A 16,520-nucleotide genomic window follows, 5' to 3' on the forward strand; every position below is an offset into this window, starting at 1 on the left:
GGAAGGCGGTGGGAGTTGACAGACAGACAGATAGACAGACAGACACACAGAAGGTGGCGTGTCCCCTTGTAGGTGGCAGGAGGAACCCAGTTGCCCGGTTCCGGGGCTGGAAGCGTGACTAGGACAGCCGGCTCCTGGGGGAAGCAGGGACGGTTCTCCTCTGGATGCGGGACGCGCCTGCCCCTGCACTTGGCCCGACAGAAGTTACACAATCGTAGGTGCACCTGCTCTCTCTACTTTTTCCATGGACGTCACCTAGGGTGGAGTCGACCAGCATTCCCTTTCCCGTGGGCCAAACCCGGAGCCCTCCCCAGCTCGGGACCGTGGGCTGGGGTCTCCCAGATTCTTCTCCCGAGCAAGGCCTGTGTCCTCTCTGTCGTCCTGGGCTGAGCACGGCTCCCGACGCCTCCTCAGCGCCCCCGGGAACTGACCCCTCTTTGTCAGACGCCGCAGACACAATGTGATCGGAGGCCGCGAGCTGTTTCCAGTCTGATCCCTGACCTGCCGAGCCAGCACGAACAGGCCGGTCGTGACACTGAGCTTTCCGTACTGCAGGTTTCTTGTTCTTCCATGAAATGCTGGAAACTGAATCATAGGGAGCAATGAGGTTTAGCAGCAAAACCAGGTGAGTCAGATTTCTGTCATGGGAGAGCACTCAGGACCCTAACTCATCCCTGAGCCACTGTGGGACAGCTGGGCCCCCACTCAGTGACCCATCATGAAAATATTGGGTTGACGCCGCTCGGCCTCCAACAGGGAAGCCCAACCTGCCGGAACTCAGGTCTGGCCGCGACCCTCGCCTACTTGTCCCAGATTCCGAGCGGCTCCGTGTGCTCAGGGTCAGAGCCCCGAGGAGCAGAGTCGCAAACCTACCTCCGGGCACACCTGTACAGACCGTGAATGCCCGGGGCCCTCCAGGCCAGGAGGCCGTGCTCTGGGAATCAAGCCTGCGCACCTGCATTCTGAAAGCGCCATTGAAGATTCTCTAGGAGGTCAGGCCCAAGAGCCAGGGGCATGAGGGAAGAAGCGGGGGTCTGCCTCGTTTCTGCTGCTCTTTTCCGAATCCTGGCCTTCCGTTTGTAAAATGAGGCATTGATAATGACAGCTGTCTCAGAAGTTGCTCATTTTTAGACTTAAAATGGACTTAAAACAGCGTTTTATACCTGAAAACACGTTGCCAGCCTTGAATCGCGCAAGTGAACGATCGGCAGCAGAGCCCTCGATGCCGAGTCCCAGGGTCTGGCGTGCGAGGCCGGCTCGCTGTTTGCGCGTGTGGGCAGCGCCGTGGCGTCCCACCGTGTCCGCTGGTGGCCGCACGCCGCCCTTCGCACGCCCGTCTGCCGGTCAGGGCAGGGCCGAAGCTGCCGGAGGGGATCACGTGGGCGTCCGCAGTTCCGGGCCCTGAGGCGCAGCTGGGAGCTTCCCCGAGAGCCGAGAGCGGGGAGAGGGAGGAGGAGGACACCACGGAGCCTCGTGCGAGTCCCGGGTTGCGGACGTTCTCTCCTGCGGCCGCCAAGAACCGCCGGGGGCCCAGGGCCCAGGGGCCCAGGCCGGGGAGGCCTCCCTCAGCAGTGCAGGGAGCCGCGTCGGGGCTGAAGTGTTCGTTGTCAATCTTGCTCTGCCAGTTAGGCTGTGTCTCAAGGGCAGGAGGACTGGTCTTGGTAGCAAAAATCCAATTCCACAATTCCACTCTACAGGTGTGCAGAGAACGGCCCTGATCTTGGGCCTCTGCTTCCAGCACCCTCCCTGGGAGCCAGAGCGGGCGGGCAGTCCCGGAGGGGCCCAGGACAGACAAACCCGTCATGGGGAGGTGAAGTAGGAAGGCGTGCCCCAGGCCCAGCCCCGCGCGGAGGACGTGGGGAGCAGGGTTAACTCTGCAGGGCCGGGGATGGGAGCCCAGTGTGCGCACCGCCGGCGGATCTGGGAAAATGGTGACCAAGGAGGTGAATGAGAGAATGTGGTTTTCATGTTGGAAGGAGTATTAGGACGACAGGAGGCTGAGGAACAAAGAGGCAGACACTGTTTAACAGGGTCACACACACACACACACACACACACACACACACACTCTCTACAGGACAGGGGGCCCCTGGGCCAGCTTGGGGCCCCGGGTTTGCCGACAGTGAGTGCAGCTGTAGGGACCGGCCGGCGCTCAGAGGCCCCCGGGGTGAGAGCCGTGAATCCTACTCACTTTCAGCAGAAGAGTGTCCCGGAGTGACAAATGACGACATGCTTTGAGGGCAGGAGTAAGTCGACTAAAACGGTACGTGCTCCCTGCCGGCCTGGAGCTGCGCCGCGCTTCTCTCCGGAGGAGTCTCCCCGGCGTAGTCCCGCCCGTCCCGGAGGCCGGCCTGGCAGCTGAGTCATCCCGGATGGCGGTGGGCTGAGAGCCTGTGTGTGCGTGTGTCCACATGTGTGTGCATGTCCACGTGTGTGTGTGTGCGTGTGCACGTGTGTGCACGTGTGTGCATGTCCACGCGTGTGTGTGTGCGTGTGCACGTGTGTGCACGTGTGTGGGCTCAGTCCTTTCTGTCTGCACCCTCGCGCCGTGTGCACTGTTGCACACGCACGGAGATGAACAGCAAGCGTCTTGTTTCCTCCTCCTGTGGGGTGGGGGTGGTCGGTGGTGCACGTCCCGCAGCCGTGACAGTGGCCGGGGGACAGTGCGCAGCTGTGTGAACCTGCGCACGCGGCAGCTCGGGGAACACGTGCGGTGAGCATGTGGGCCACTGTCTGTGCAGCCCCGGGAGCACGAAGGCCAGGAGACTCACAGCCTGGGGGCCGGTGACTCACCTCCTCTGTGAAAACCACTCTGACTGGCACAGACACGCGGCGAGGGCCCACGTAGCAAGAACAGTTCCCCTCCCGTCCCTGTGTGCGCGGCCACGGCCTCTGCGGTGCCCCCCGTCCTGAGGGAAGGCTTCCGGCAGCCGGGCCTGAGCGGGGAGTGGTCCCAGCCCCAATGTCCCCCGCGCTCCGGCATCGTCAGCGGCTCAGGGAAGCACCTGCTACCAGCCACGGACCGTGCCCAGCCCCAGACGTGGGCGCTTAATTTCCACGAACGAGGAAGAGCTGTTTATGAGCAACAGGGCTCTCTCCCCCACTGTTCCACAGCGTCGTGACGTGCATGGAAAACTGAGTCATTCCGAGACCTCAGGGACAGCGAGGCCTTGGCTTGTGACTCACAGCTTTGGTCGAGTAAGAGCTCGCTGATGAGGTCGCTCCTGCAGCCGTCCCCGGCCGAGCGGTGTGTGCGCCAAGCACGACCCGTGGTCCGTTGACGCCCTGTGAGGGGGCCGTGACCGGCCATGACCGGCAGCCCCCGGCCAGACAGACGGCCAGCCGGCAAGCAGACGTGTGCCGTGGGCTCAGGGCGTGCCGGGCGACCAGGTGGATGTCACCAGTGGACGAGGCGGCTCCAGGGATGAGCTTTCACGAGGTGAGGCTCCCCTGACATGCTCAGAGTCGGGCCCCCAGCTTGGGAGTCCGCACGCACAGGCGTCCACACCAGTTGGTGGGCGAGCCCCCCCCCCGCACGGGACCCGCCACGGCTGGTGCCAGGGAGCAGCGGACCAGTGCGCTCCATTTCCACTTGGCACTCCGTGCTGTGGGGGTTCCCAGCATCGTCACCCCCTTCGGAGGGTGCGAGGTGGGCTATCGGGCCCTCCCTGGGCAGACCCCCTGCCCCCGGAATTCCTCAGCAGGCCTTTGCCCAGGAGAAGCCCCCAGACCCACTACCAGGCATCTCTGTGCAGCCGCTCTTAGGACTCAACGGGGCACGTAGCATTTTTTTTTTTTTTTTAAACACCACATTTCACATTTCACGATGCTGCTTCACACTGTTTATTTGACGTTACAACCTCCAGTATTCCGTGAAAATCATCACAAAGCTAGTTTGAAGTTTTTATTAAAAAGTCAGTTAAAGAAAAAAGAAAAGGCCAGTGACAAAAGGTCATTCTTCTGAAGTGGTGGTGTGTGCTCTGGGGTGGGGAGTGCCCAGCAGGAGGACCCACAGTCACCTGTGCGTGTGGACGTCCAGACGGGGCGGCCGTCGTGGGCTGGGGCAGCCGTGACGCTGCCCTCCAGTAGGAAAACCAAGGCCGGCGACGGCCCGCGTGGGGACACACTCACATGAGAGCCACAAGCGGTCCCGTCACCACAGACTGGGTTATGGTTGTTACGGAAACCTCCAGTCCCGTGGTGGGGACACGGGGTGTGCACGTGGCATCAGACGTGACTGGTTCTGCCCTGAGCCGTGTGTCTGTCCATGAAGCTGCCTTGTTCCCGCTGAACGAGGACCAGAAGGGACGGCACGAGGAGGAGGCTCAGGCCTGGGGAGGGAGAACCGGGCGGAGGGCGGCCGCCCGTGAGGTCCAGTCCCGGCAGGGCCTGGTGAGGACCCTCCCCTCCCAGACGGCGCGCGGCCGCCTCACGGAGCCTTCCACGCGCGGCCTCCTGCTCAGAGGGCCCCACGCTCCGTCCAGCCCTTCCAAATCCACGAGGGGCCCCACCGCCCGGTCGTGTCCCACGGCGTGTTGACGTCAGGGGCTCCGATGCGTGCTGCCCCTGTTCCGAGTATCTGCTCAGCACGCCAGGACCTGCTCTTCAACAAATGATTAACCCACCAGCGGCACAATTCCAAAAACAAAACAAAACAAAACAAAACAAACACAGCACAGGTGGGTTCTAAACGCATCTCCCTACCAGGTCGAAGAGGGACTCCTGTCTGCTTCGGGCTGAGCAAGCGTGCCGACGGCTGCGTCCCCCCGGGCCTCCTCCCTGGTCACCGGAAGGGACAATCCTCCTGGCCAGACGCCAGACGGACACTCTAAAATGTCTCGGGGTCTGATGTCTTACGGGTCTCAGCTGACCTAAGAAGCACAGCTAATTCCCTCTGACTTCCGAACGGCACAGACGGGCTGATGATCTGCGTGAGCTCGCACGTGACTCCAGCACGGCCCGAGAGCGAGCAGAGAATCCCCGGCGCCATGTCTCTAAGCCAAGGTCACACTCAGGCGTGCTTGTGGCGAGGCTCAGGGTCTGGCTTTATTCTGAATTAATACAATCTTGGGAAACTCACGCGTAGATGACCTTGGCCCCCGCGTTGACCCCACCCCCCCCACGCCATGAACACAGAGAAAGTCAGGGCTTCTGGGGGCTCCATCTCTCTAGGGGAGGGGGGCTCGGACCTCCCTGCGGAGAGGACAGCCCCTGCACGCCGCCGTCTGTCCTCGCTCAGGCCCAAGGGGACAGGCACCCGCCATCTTCATGTAAGCAGCCTCTCGGGATGGTGTGCAGGGGAGAGGCTCACGGGGGGCGAGGGGCAGCCGGGTCGGCTCATGCCGCAGCCCTGCCTTTCCCGAGGATCTGGGTCTCGTGTCTCCGAACACAGAGCAAATAGAACATCCAGACTTTTTTTCCCCCTTAACTGGCTACAAGCTTAGGAGCTGGACTGGTCCAGCTTGACTTTTTTTTCTTCTTCCTTTTGTAAAGCCTCGAAGCACACTCATCGCCGGGAAAGCTTTTCCGGGCAGGGCCCAGTCGGGGTCCTGTGGGAGCCAGTTCCGGAGGCAGCGGAGCCCCGGGCCGTGCGGGGCCGCCTCCGGGCTGCTGTACGGTCGGAGGCCGACCCGGGGGCTGGCGGGACCTGCCCCACACGCTGCGCACACGGGAAACACGAAGGAACCCGCGGCCCCTGAGCCTGCGGTCCTTCTCCCGGGCTCTGGGGGAGGGTGCGCTCTGCGGAGGGCGTGTTCTCAGGCGGGCTCCGGGGGACAGCCGCGCGGGGGACAGTCGCGGCACGGCCCGCGCGAGGCTGGCTCCCCGACGGCGGAGAGAGGCGGACGCTGTCCCGATCCAGGCGCCGGGGGGGCTTCGTGGCCCGGCTCCCCAGTCCCCCGGAGGCCGCGGAGGGCCCGGGGCCTTAGTTCACCACGTCGTAGTAATAATTGCGCAGCCGCAGCTCCACGTTTTCGAAACTCGGCCTCTTCTCCACCCTGCGAAGGGGAGACCCGTTACTGTTTGTCCCGCGCGCCCGTCCCGCGACAGGTGCCTGTGGCCGCGCCCCCCGGGGCCCTCCCCCACCGCGGTCCGACTGCCCGGGACTTTGTGAACACCTGCCGTTGATGTGCGTTAAACTCCAAGCGTGTCCTAGACCTCTCTCCCCGCCACGCAGCAGCATCAGCAGGAAGGAAGCTTTCTGAGAACTTATTTTGCTTCCATTTGGGGCTGCCCTGCCTGCAGGCAGAGTCGCCCCGGAAGTGAACCAGAACTTGAGGTCACCTGGGTGACGTGTCCACGTTCAGACTGGAATTTCGAGAGGTTCCCTGCGGGTCTGGCGGGGCAGGCTCCCGGGGACCCAGAATCACTGACCCCCACAAGAGAGCGCGGTTTCCACAGAACCCGCACAGGTTTTGTCAGCCGGCACCCGAGTAAATGGCTTCTCCTACAGCCTTCAAGACGAGGAAAAGCCGTAATGGACTCCTGGAATTCAGCGGCCATCTGTGCTCATGGCTGGGGACACAGGCCACCTCGGGCATCGTGGTAAGAGCCATGTCTCTGGCTCCAAGCCACGGTCAAGGAGGCCGGCGGCCAAGCCCGGGTGCAGGAGTGTGGGTTGAGCGTCTGAGACGCAGACGGACAGCCCCCTCCTTCTACATGGAGCACACCTCCTCGTCTTTCCAAAACCCAACCTTCTCCTCCAGCTCTGGACACCCAAATGCTTGGAGCTCCCGAGTCTCTGTCCACCGGCAGCCGGGCACCCGGGAAGTATTCGAAGACCCCAGTCCCTCGTACAACACCCCCTGGGCCGTGTCATCAGCACTGAAATGCCATCGGACTCCTCACCTTCTGAGAGCACACGGGTTCCCAACCTTGGTTATAGCCTGTCTGCCCCTCCCCCGGGCCCATGGGCTCTTGCTGGGCAGGGTCTGGGCCTTCCGTGCGGGTCCCTGATCCCTGCCCCGGGTGTTGGGATGGAGGCTTGCACACAGCACCTCTAGTGGTGAGTGCGGGCCGCGTGAATCCTGGGGCGCTCGGGACGGGGCGCCCAGAGGGAGCAGACCTGGTACTAAGCAGGGAGCCGGGGGTAGGCGTGGAGATGGTCCAGGCAACGTCACCCCGTTGCTCAGGTTTAATGATTTTTTTTTTTAAAGATTTTATTTACTTATTTGACAGACAGAGATCACAAGTAGGCAGAGAGGCAGGCAGAGAGAGAGGAGGAAGCAGGCTCCCTGCTGAGCAGAGAGCCTGATGTGGGACTCGATCCCAGGACCCTGGGATCATGATCTGAGCTGAAGGCAGAGGCCACCCAGGCGCCCCTGTTTAATGATCTTTAAGAAGCACCTTGAGCTCCTCTAGATCGTCCCTGACAGCAGGATCCTCAGTATCCTGGGCTCTTCGCCATCAGGCAGAAGCCCATGTTTCAGGGTGCAGAGACCCCAGTTCTCCTAATTCGCAAGTGTTTTTCCCATCGGCATCCCTAATTACAGGCCAGGCACTGACTGTAAACACACTGAGGCCCCCGGCCCCCGCTCCCCATCTTCCTCAGGGACCGTCTTCTAGAAGCTTCTAGTGAGTGCCCTCCCCAGGACTGCGCCTCGCCCCGCTGCTGGGGGTCACCTGACCCAGTGTCCTTGGGAAGGGGTTGCACAGACCAGAGCCTGGGACCCACGTGCACGGAGGGAAGGCACCCCCCTGGGGCTCAGCGCCCAGTGAGTCCTCACCGCCCGGGGGTCTCCAGAGCCAAGCGGGGTGCGCGGTGCCTGCTGGAGGCCGGGACGAGCCTGCGCTGTTCCCAGCGGCTCCACTGGACCCCCGCCAAAGGCCCTTTCCTTGGGCTGTGTCCACGGCGTCAGCCAGGGAATGTCTGCCTTCTCCCCTGGGGGCTGACCCTGCGGGCCTTTTAGATAATGACAGCATTCTTCCCCTCCCAGCCGTGGGGGACGATGGCCCTCCGGGAGTTACAGCATCCCGAGGGGCATCCGAAAGCACCTGGAGTATTCCTCACCCTCCAGATGCTCTGCTGCCTCAGCCCATGTCGCTGACCACAAACCGGACCGCGAGTGTTACAGCCACGGTCGGGCCAGCACGCGGCTCCCATAGATCACAGATCCGCGGCACCTCAGAGCTCCGAGGGCTCACAGACACACCCCTGGGTCAGGGTATCCCCACAGCCCACTCACAAGCCTCCGATCCGGGCAAGGTCAGAGGCCGCGTCCCTGCCTGTCCGCAGTGATGCATGGCTCTGGTCTGGGGAGCTGCCCTGAACACCATCCCACAGCACCTCGTGCATGCTCAGGCACAATGCCTGACGGCACTCGGCCGACGCTGAGAGCCACAGTCCCGGGTCTGAGTCCCTTCTGGGGAAGTGCTTCCTGCGGCCTGGACAACGCCCCTGGTCTTGCCAGGAAAGGTGGTTGGAAATCAGGCAAGTATGACATCCATGGCCCTGCTGAGTACTTCCGCTGTCCAGTACTGCCAAAGAGGGGACACAGCGCCAGCCCGGACTCCCACCGACACCTTCTACACCGGCCACCCTTCCCCCCAGATGACAGCATCTACACTTAAATTCTGACACCTGGATTATAGCTCATTGTCTAAACTGCTTCTTTATACCGAAGAGTACGAGAGCCTGGCCCAGGAAGCCAGCCACTCACAGCTCTTCGGTTAGAAGGGAGCACAGCCCCGGTTCATAGAAAGGCAGAGGGGCTGCTTCTCTCCAGGGCCTTCCCATGTGCCTCAGGGCCTTTGCATAAACTGGGGCATGCAGGGTACTCACTCGTACGTCCAGCACAGCTTCATCAGCTCGTACATCTCCCTCGGGCACCCCGCAGGGCACCCCATCCTCTCTCCTTTCTCCAGCATAGCCGAAACTTCACTTCCTTTCATGCCCTAAAATGCAAAACATGCCCAGACTCACTAAAGACGGCATCTGGCAAAACACAGCGCAACAACAGGTTAAGTCCTACCCCGGCCCAAAGAGGTAAAAAGTACAGGTTGCACTATTTCATAACCCGTGGTCTACAAGTCCGACGGGGCTGTCCCTGGGGGACAGCTTGTGCCTTCGGAGGGCGCGGGGGCCTCCTGTTTCGTCATCTGGGGGCTCGTTTCACGGACACACCCACTTGTGAGAATTTATAAGCTGTATTCTAGCCCATGTGCCCTTCCTGGCATACATATTTTGACTTTAAAAAATCTAAAATATTTAACTGAACTGTCAGTTTAACCCTGGAGATAGGCAGGATTAAATATCTCTTTCCACTCCAATTCCGATGTTGACGTGGGCGTCTCTCATGCGTATTTATTATGTGTAAAGCCCAGGAGACTGAGTCCGCTGCTCTGTCAATGTCACGTGTCCGGTCAGAGTGAACTGAGGTCGTCCCCGCGGCTCCCTGTCATTGACAGGAGCCCAGACTTTTAGAGTTTATGATTTTCACCGTCCTGTGACATCATCCGGGCCTTGTCTGTTCCGCGAGCCACGCAGCTAGAACCGAAACGGCGGGGGCTCACCCGGTAGGGCTTCTGCCCGTAGGAGAACGCCTCCCACATCAACACACCAAAGCTCCAGACGTCGCTCTTGCTGGAGAACTTGTAGTAGTTGATGCACTCGGGAGCGTACCACTTCACCGGCCACTTCCCGTGCGTCTGGGCCTGAAAGCAAAGCAGACAGAGACTCTCGGTAAAACAGGATGGAGGGTGCCTGGCGGGAGAAGGTGTGCACCACCCAAGCGTCCACGCCATGGAGGGTCATCGGGCGTCGGACAGGAAGGCTCCGTGAACTCAGCCAGCCAAGTCCCTGCAGTAGCGACAGTGCATGAACACAGTCACCCGAGGCCCCGAGAGGGTTCATGTCACAGAGGTGACTGCCGGGGACGGGGAGAGGCTGTGTAAGGAGGACTGAGTTTCAGAGAATTCTGGAGGGAGCTTGTGCACACTTAAAAATAGTTCAGACGGAGATTTATGTCGACAAATAAAAGTAATGTGTGTTCGCCAAAGTAAAAAAAAAAAAAAGGAATGAAAGGACGTGTGTGTGTGTGTGTGTGTGTATGTATGTACGTACGTACATATTTGATCTGAATCTTAAAAAAATAGGTCTTCAAATCTTAAAAAATTAAAACATTTAAGATTTAACCATAGTTTTAAGATTCAGGCTGTATTTCTTGTATCCTTTTGTCTTTTTCTACTCACAGCTTCATGGAGCTTCTTGTGACAATGCAAGAGTCAAGCCTGAGTTTTTAGCTTCCTGGATGTGCTCCAAGTTCTGGGCTATTCCCAAGAACAGTTAACTTTTACTAGGTGCCTAGCTATGGCTTTAAGCCAATGTTAATCATTTTGTCAGAGACCGCTAGTATTGGTCAAAAAATGTTTTAAACAGTTATTTTTTTTAAGATTTTATTTTTAAGTGATCTCTACACCCAACATGAGGCTCAAACTCACAACCCTGAGATCAAGTGTCACGCCCTCCACCGACTGAGACAGCCAAGTGCTCCAAAAATGTTTTCAACTTTCTAATTTAAAAAAGTAAGGGGGTAGTAAAGAGATCAAAATTGTGCCCAATGGAAACCCCTTCCTCTGGGGCTTGGTGTTCAATGCGTAAGTCAGTCCTGCTGCCTCCTGAGGGGGTGGTCACCCTAACAAGCACCCTTGTGGGGAGGGAGGGAGATGCGCTGCCCTACAGTGGGTCAGCAGGGGGCCAGCCCGGGACATCGCTGTGAGACCACAGGCACCGTGGGTGTCTCTAAGATGCTCTGATTACACTTCCGGCTTAGTCATGTGATGCATTACTTCGAGATTCGGATTTCCAAAGCTCGGAACAATATAATTACAGGTGTTATTTCCATTAGAATTTGAATTTCGAGGTGATACAAAGATAACCCTTTGACGTATCCTAAATATGTCGAAAAGTGAGGTCTCTCTCCACCAACTTCAAATCTTCCTCCATAGAGATGGGCACATTTGATCATTTTTCCAGAATCTTTGCAGAAAATCTACATCCAAGTACAGATGGATAATATATCCTCCCTTTGGGGAGGTAGAAGAGCTCAGGACATATGTTCTGCACTTTACACTTTAAGTCTCTCCTTAACCCCATGCTGTGGGCATCACTGCTATAAATATGCGGGTGCAGGTGCCCCTTTGAATCACTATTTTTGTGTCCTTTGGATAAACACGCAGTAGTGCAACATGCTGGGTCGTAGAGTAGCTCCATCTCTAACTTTCTGAGGAACCTCCATGCCGTAGGAGGGTATGAGTGGACGTCCTTCCCTTGTTCCTGATCTTAGACCAAGAGCTTTTGATCTTTTTCCATTGAGTCCCGTGGGAGTAGCGGGCTTGTCCTCATGGCTCTGCGGGTTGAGGCCTGTTCCTTCTATACCCACTTTGTTGAAAGTACTCATCACGAAAGGATGCCGAAATTTGTCAAATGCTTTTCCTGCATCCATTGAGATGACCATATGACTGTTACCGCTCATCCAATCCATGCAGCGCACCGCGTTAATCGCTTTGTGGATCTTGAACCATCCTTGCATGCCAGGGTAAATCCCACTTGATCATGGTGTATGATCCTTGTAATGTGTTGTTGAATTCAGTTTGCTAGTACTTTTATTTTAAGATTTTTTAATTTATTTGACAGAGAGAGAGCATGAGAGAGCATGAGCAGGGGCAGATGGAAAGGGAGAAGCAGGCCTCTCGCAGAGCAGGGAGCCCAAGGTGGGGCTCAATCCCAGGACCCTGGGATCATGACCTGAGCTGAAGGCAGATGATTAATGACTGAGCCACCCAGGCGCCCCTCGTTTGCTAGAATTTTATCGAGAATTTCTGCATGTATGTTCATCAGGGATTTGGCCTATAGTTTTATTTTGTGATACTATCTTTATCTGGCCTTGGGATCAGAGTAATGCTGGCTTTGTAAAATGTGTTGGAGCATATTTCCTCTTCTTCCATTTTTTTGGAAGAGCCTGAGAAGGACTGGTGTTAATTCTCCTGTAAATGGTAGAATTCACCTGCGAGTTCCGTTAAGGTGCATTTGGCCTAAAGTTTAGTTCAAGTCCAATGTTTCTTTATCCATTTTCTGTCTGGTCGACTTATCCATCCTGAAAACCCTTAGTACCATTGTATAATTGTTAGTTCTCCCTTCAGATGTGTTGGTACCTGTTTACTCAGTTATATTTAGAAAGTTCCCCAATGTTGGGTACATATATATTTAGAATTGTTAAATCCTCTTAATGAATTGACTCCATCATTAATACAATGATGTTCTTTGTTTCTTATTACAGATTTTGACCTAAAGTCTGTTTCATCTGACTAAATATAGCTACATCTGCTACTATTTGGTTTCCATTTTCAAAGGAATATCTTTATCCCTTTGTCTTAAAATATGTGTGTTCTTAAAGCTAAAGTGAGTCTCTTGCAGGCAGCATGTAGTTTGGGTCATTTTTTTATAAAAATTTTTCTGCCACCCTGTATTTCTGGTTGAAGAGTTTAATCCATTTGCAATTAATTATTGATAGGTAAAAACTTACAAATGCCCTCTTATTGTATTCTGGCTGCTTTATAGTTCCTTTCTTCTTTTATTCCTCTCTTGCTGTCTTCCTTTGTGATTTGATGGTTTTCCAAAACAGTTTGCCTAGAATCTCTTCCATCCTGAGTGTATTTCCTGTAGGCTTTTGCTTTCTGATTACCCTGAGGCTTACATAAAACATCTAGTAAATATAAGTTTGTTTTAAGGTGATAACTTCACCTTGTATACAAAAATTCTACCCTTTCATTTCTTCCCAACATATTTTATGGTTTTGATGTCACAATTCATATCTTTTTATACTATTATCCACTACAAGCTATTGTAGCTATGGGAATCTTTAATACCCCGTCCTTTAATCTTTCTACTAGTTAAGCGATCAACACAACACTGTGTTGTGGGACTGGGATATTTTGGATCTGACCGTATACTTACTTCCACCAGTGTGCCGCATATTTTCATGTTACTAAATTGTATCCTTCCATTTCAGCCTGAAGAACTTTCAGCTTTCTTCTAAGTGAGGTCTAGCGGTGATGGACTCCCTCCACTTCTGTTTATCTAGAAACGTCTGTATTTTATTCACTTCTAGAGGACAACTTTGATGCATGAAAGTAACCTTTGCCAGATCTTTCTTTTCAGCAGGTGGAATACATCCTCCCGCCCCCTCCTGGCCTGTGCGGTTTCTGCATAATCTTTGCAGAAGATCCATGTGAACTTAATTTGTTTGGAGACCAATGAGCTTCATGACCCTGGATGTCCAGATCTCTCCCCAGATTTGGGGATTCTCAGTCATTATTTCTTAAAAGTAAGGTTTGGCCCCCCTCTCCTCTCTCCTCCCCTTGGGAATCTAATAATGTGGGACTTTTTTCTCTTAATGGCGTCCCATAGGTCGTGGAGGCGTTCTTTCCCCATCTCATTTTCTGTGTGCACCTCTGACGGGATCATATCAAATGACCTGTCCTTGGGCTCACTGATGCTTCCTTGTGCTTGGTCTAGTCTGCAACCGAAACTCTCCATGGTCTTCTTCAGTTCGATGGTCGTATTTTCGAGCTCCAAAATTTCTTTTGATTTTTTATGTTCTTCATCTCTTTGTTGAACCTCTTTTTGTTCTTGTATCATTTTCCTGATTTTTAAAAAAATTGTTTATCTGTGTTCTGTGCAGCTCTCTGCTCATTTTTAGAAGACGCTTTTGAATTTCTTGTCAGTTCATGCATCTCCATTTCTTTGGGGTCAGTTACTGGCAGTTTACTGCGATGCTCTCGAGTTTCCCTGATCCTTCATGATCCTTGAGTTGGCCGTCCGTGTGCGCTCCCACAGCTGCACAGGCTCATTCCAAGCACAGGCACAGTGGGGAGGGCAGCGAGGGGAGGTGTGCTGGCAGCGTGCAGGGGCGCAGAGGTGGGTGAGAGCAACGAGGGTGAGCCTGGGGGTGCAGGTCAGCTGTGGGTGTCTGGGCTGGTGTTCTGTGTAGCTGCTGTCCTGGGTTCTAGGAAGTGGGGGGTGGGGAGCAGGGAGGGACTCAGGCCTCCGCTCTCTGTGAGCGTGGAAACATCTGTGCTGAAAACCTATAAAATGCAGTCGGCAAAGAGTCTGCAAAGACTGTGCTTTTGGTGGTTTGCACAGCACTGAATGCCTCGGGTTCTCTGTGGTGCAGTCCATGGGGGTCCATAGCAGGATGTTCGGTGACAGAAGCTGGGGGCGTCCACAACAGCCACAGGTCCTCAGCGGCGAAGGCTGCCGGGGGCCTCTACACAGGAGGTCACTGGGAACCATGGTGGCTCCCGCCGAGGGGCCGACAGTGGCAGCCCCAGCATTCCTCCTGGTTCCTAGCTGTCTCTAGGTGTCCCAGCTTTGCGGATCTCTTGGGGGTGCCATGCAGTGGGTCCTTCGTGCCATGTCCCATAGCAGGAGTTGGATGTGACTCTAGCCAGCTCGTGGGCCCTGGCCTTAGGAGCCCGGCAGCCTCTCTTCCTGCCTCCTGAGTCACCTGCCCTCAGGACCCATCTGCTGTGAGCAAGCCAAGGCCACACGGAGAGGCCATGTGCAGGGGAGCTAGGCTGCCTGGGTACGCCCCAGTGGAGGTCCCGGACCCCAGCCCACAGGAGATCAGGCTCTAGCCGTGCAAGTGAGCAGAGTGGGAGCCGATCCTGCCGCCCGCTGGGGACCGCCCCTGAGGCACCGTGAGCCGCAGAGACGCGCCAACCCCCATGCCCCACCCGCAGCGCAGAACTGCGGGTCAATTAACACTTGGTATTGTGTTAACGCACTAAGTTTGGGGACGATTTGTTAAGCTAACTTCCCCGCATCCTCCTCGAGTCCTGGTCTCAGTCTCGATTTTTTTCTCTCTTTAATCATCACAACAAAATGTATGTTCCAAAGTGCCTCCGATGGAAGGCCTGCTTTTCTCTGGCGTGTGCGTGGGGCTCTCCCTCTGGGCGGCCGCTTCCTCCGAGTCACTTTCCGTAAAGGGCTCACTCGGTGCTTTTCGAACGGTGGCTCTTCTCCGAAGGGGCTCTGCTCTGGCACCGGCTTCTGCGGGGCAGCTCCGCTCCTGCTGCCTGTCCTTTATGCTGACCCCTCGCTGACCAAGACGTGCTGTGCCCATCTGCACCTGCAGGGCGGCCGTGCCAGAGAGAAGCGAGTGGGTGGGTGGGGGACCAGGCGCTCCAGGGTGTGGAGCTCAGGGCAACCCCGAGGCCCCCACCGTGCCACCCACAAGTGCGAACTCGGACGCGCTGTTTCCGAGAACGCTGAACACCGCCGGGCACCCGGAGCGTTGGAGATCTGGTTTTGGCCGCTCTTTCGCTATCTGGGTTCCATTTCCGTGCGTTTTCCAGTTGATCAGCCTAGACTGTACATCCACAGTGTGGCTGAGTTCACATGAGGCTTTCTTGTGTGTTCCCCTTCCTTGAGCTGCTATCAGTTCATCTGGGGGGTTGGGGACGGGCTCTGAGAAATACTACAAGAATCAACCTGTCCAACACGTTTTCTGAAGTAAGCTAAGGAGGCAAGTCTATGCTGTTTTTGTTTTTTAATGAGTTATCAATTAATACCTTGATTCCTTTTGGTTCTCAGGAATATAGTTTGGAAGTTACTATTTGGAATAAAGTCAAGTTGTGATATATAAATATTTCCATTTTTTAAAACAATACAATCCAAGCTTAACAAGAACATTTCTTAAATAGGGAAGTTGCTTCCTGAAACCCTGAAACATAATCAAATAAAGGACACAAACACTTGCATTTCAGATTCTCACCATACGGGTGAAGTCATTCCTACCTTATAGTAGTTTTCGTCAGCGCGGAGTGCTTTGGAAAGTCCGAAATCACTGATCTTGGCGTAATGTTGCGTCACCAGCAGTACGTTTCTTGCTGCTAGATCCCTGTGCACGAAGTTGCACTCCTCCAAGTACTTCATCCCCATAGAGACCTGGTGAACCAGTTCTATGATGTTCTTGTCCTTGACGTGCCTGAAAGTCACACAGGGGTCATTAGTGACGGCGGACCACAGTGCACCGGGGACCGGCCGGCCGGGCTCTCAGGCAGGCAGAGATCTCCTCATGTCCGACTCTTCCTAAGAGCAGCAGGTGGCGGCAGACACCCTTGTTCACTTACAGCCGCTCCCCACCGAGCCCCGTGAGCCTGGTGTGGCACAACCAGGACGCTCAAGGTGCGCTGCGACTGGGGTGGACAGGCCAGGTTTGCCTGGAATCCTCGTTCCCACACTGGACAGGGAACAAAACCAAATCTGACTGTTTGTCACCTGCAAAGTGGGGTAATGGCACCTTCCTCCTGTGCTGATCAGAGACACAATCAAAGCAGAGCACGCGTGTAACGTATCGTACGGGACAATGTACCAGAGGCTCCGGTTATGACTTATTCCATGGGAGTCCCTCTGCCTCAGCAGCGGCTTCAGACGGACACAGTGTCCGTCCCCCACCCGCGGCCGCAGCCCGTCAGCGGCAACAGTTTTCAGCGTTACTCGTGGGGACACAGAGCTCGGT

General features: G+C 55.8%; 1 protein-coding gene across 13 annotated transcripts in view; it reads right to left on the reverse strand.

The window, feature by feature from the left end:
* Positions 1 to 3,827: 3,827 nt before the first annotated feature.
* SYK (spleen associated tyrosine kinase) overlaps positions 3,828 to 16,520 on the reverse strand; it is a 66,670-nt gene continuing 53,977 nt past the window's right edge. For 11 of the 13 annotated variants that reach the window (XM_082694159.1, XM_082694149.1, XM_082694151.1 and 8 more), the window contains 4 exons: positions 15,797 to 15,986; positions 9,511 to 9,651; positions 8,780 to 8,892; positions 3,828 to 5,996 (listed from right to left, as the gene is read on the reverse strand). In XM_082694159.1, coding sequence (XP_082550285.1) covers positions 5,924 to 5,996; positions 8,780 to 8,892; positions 9,511 to 9,651; positions 15,797 to 15,986 — 517 coding nt within the window. In that variant the 3' untranslated portion in view covers positions 3,828 to 5,923. Of the gene's footprint in view, positions 7,868 to 7,915; positions 8,893 to 9,510; positions 9,652 to 15,796; positions 15,987 to 16,520 lie in introns of all 13 variants that reach the window. The other 2 variants (XR_014301526.1, XR_014301527.1) reach the window with 1 other exon arrangement.

Source organism: Mustela nivalis, assembly GCF_964662115.1.
Source record: "Mustela nivalis genome assembly, chromosome: 13".
Lineage (NCBI taxonomy): Eukaryota > Metazoa > Chordata > Mammalia > Carnivora > Mustelidae > Mustela > Mustela nivalis.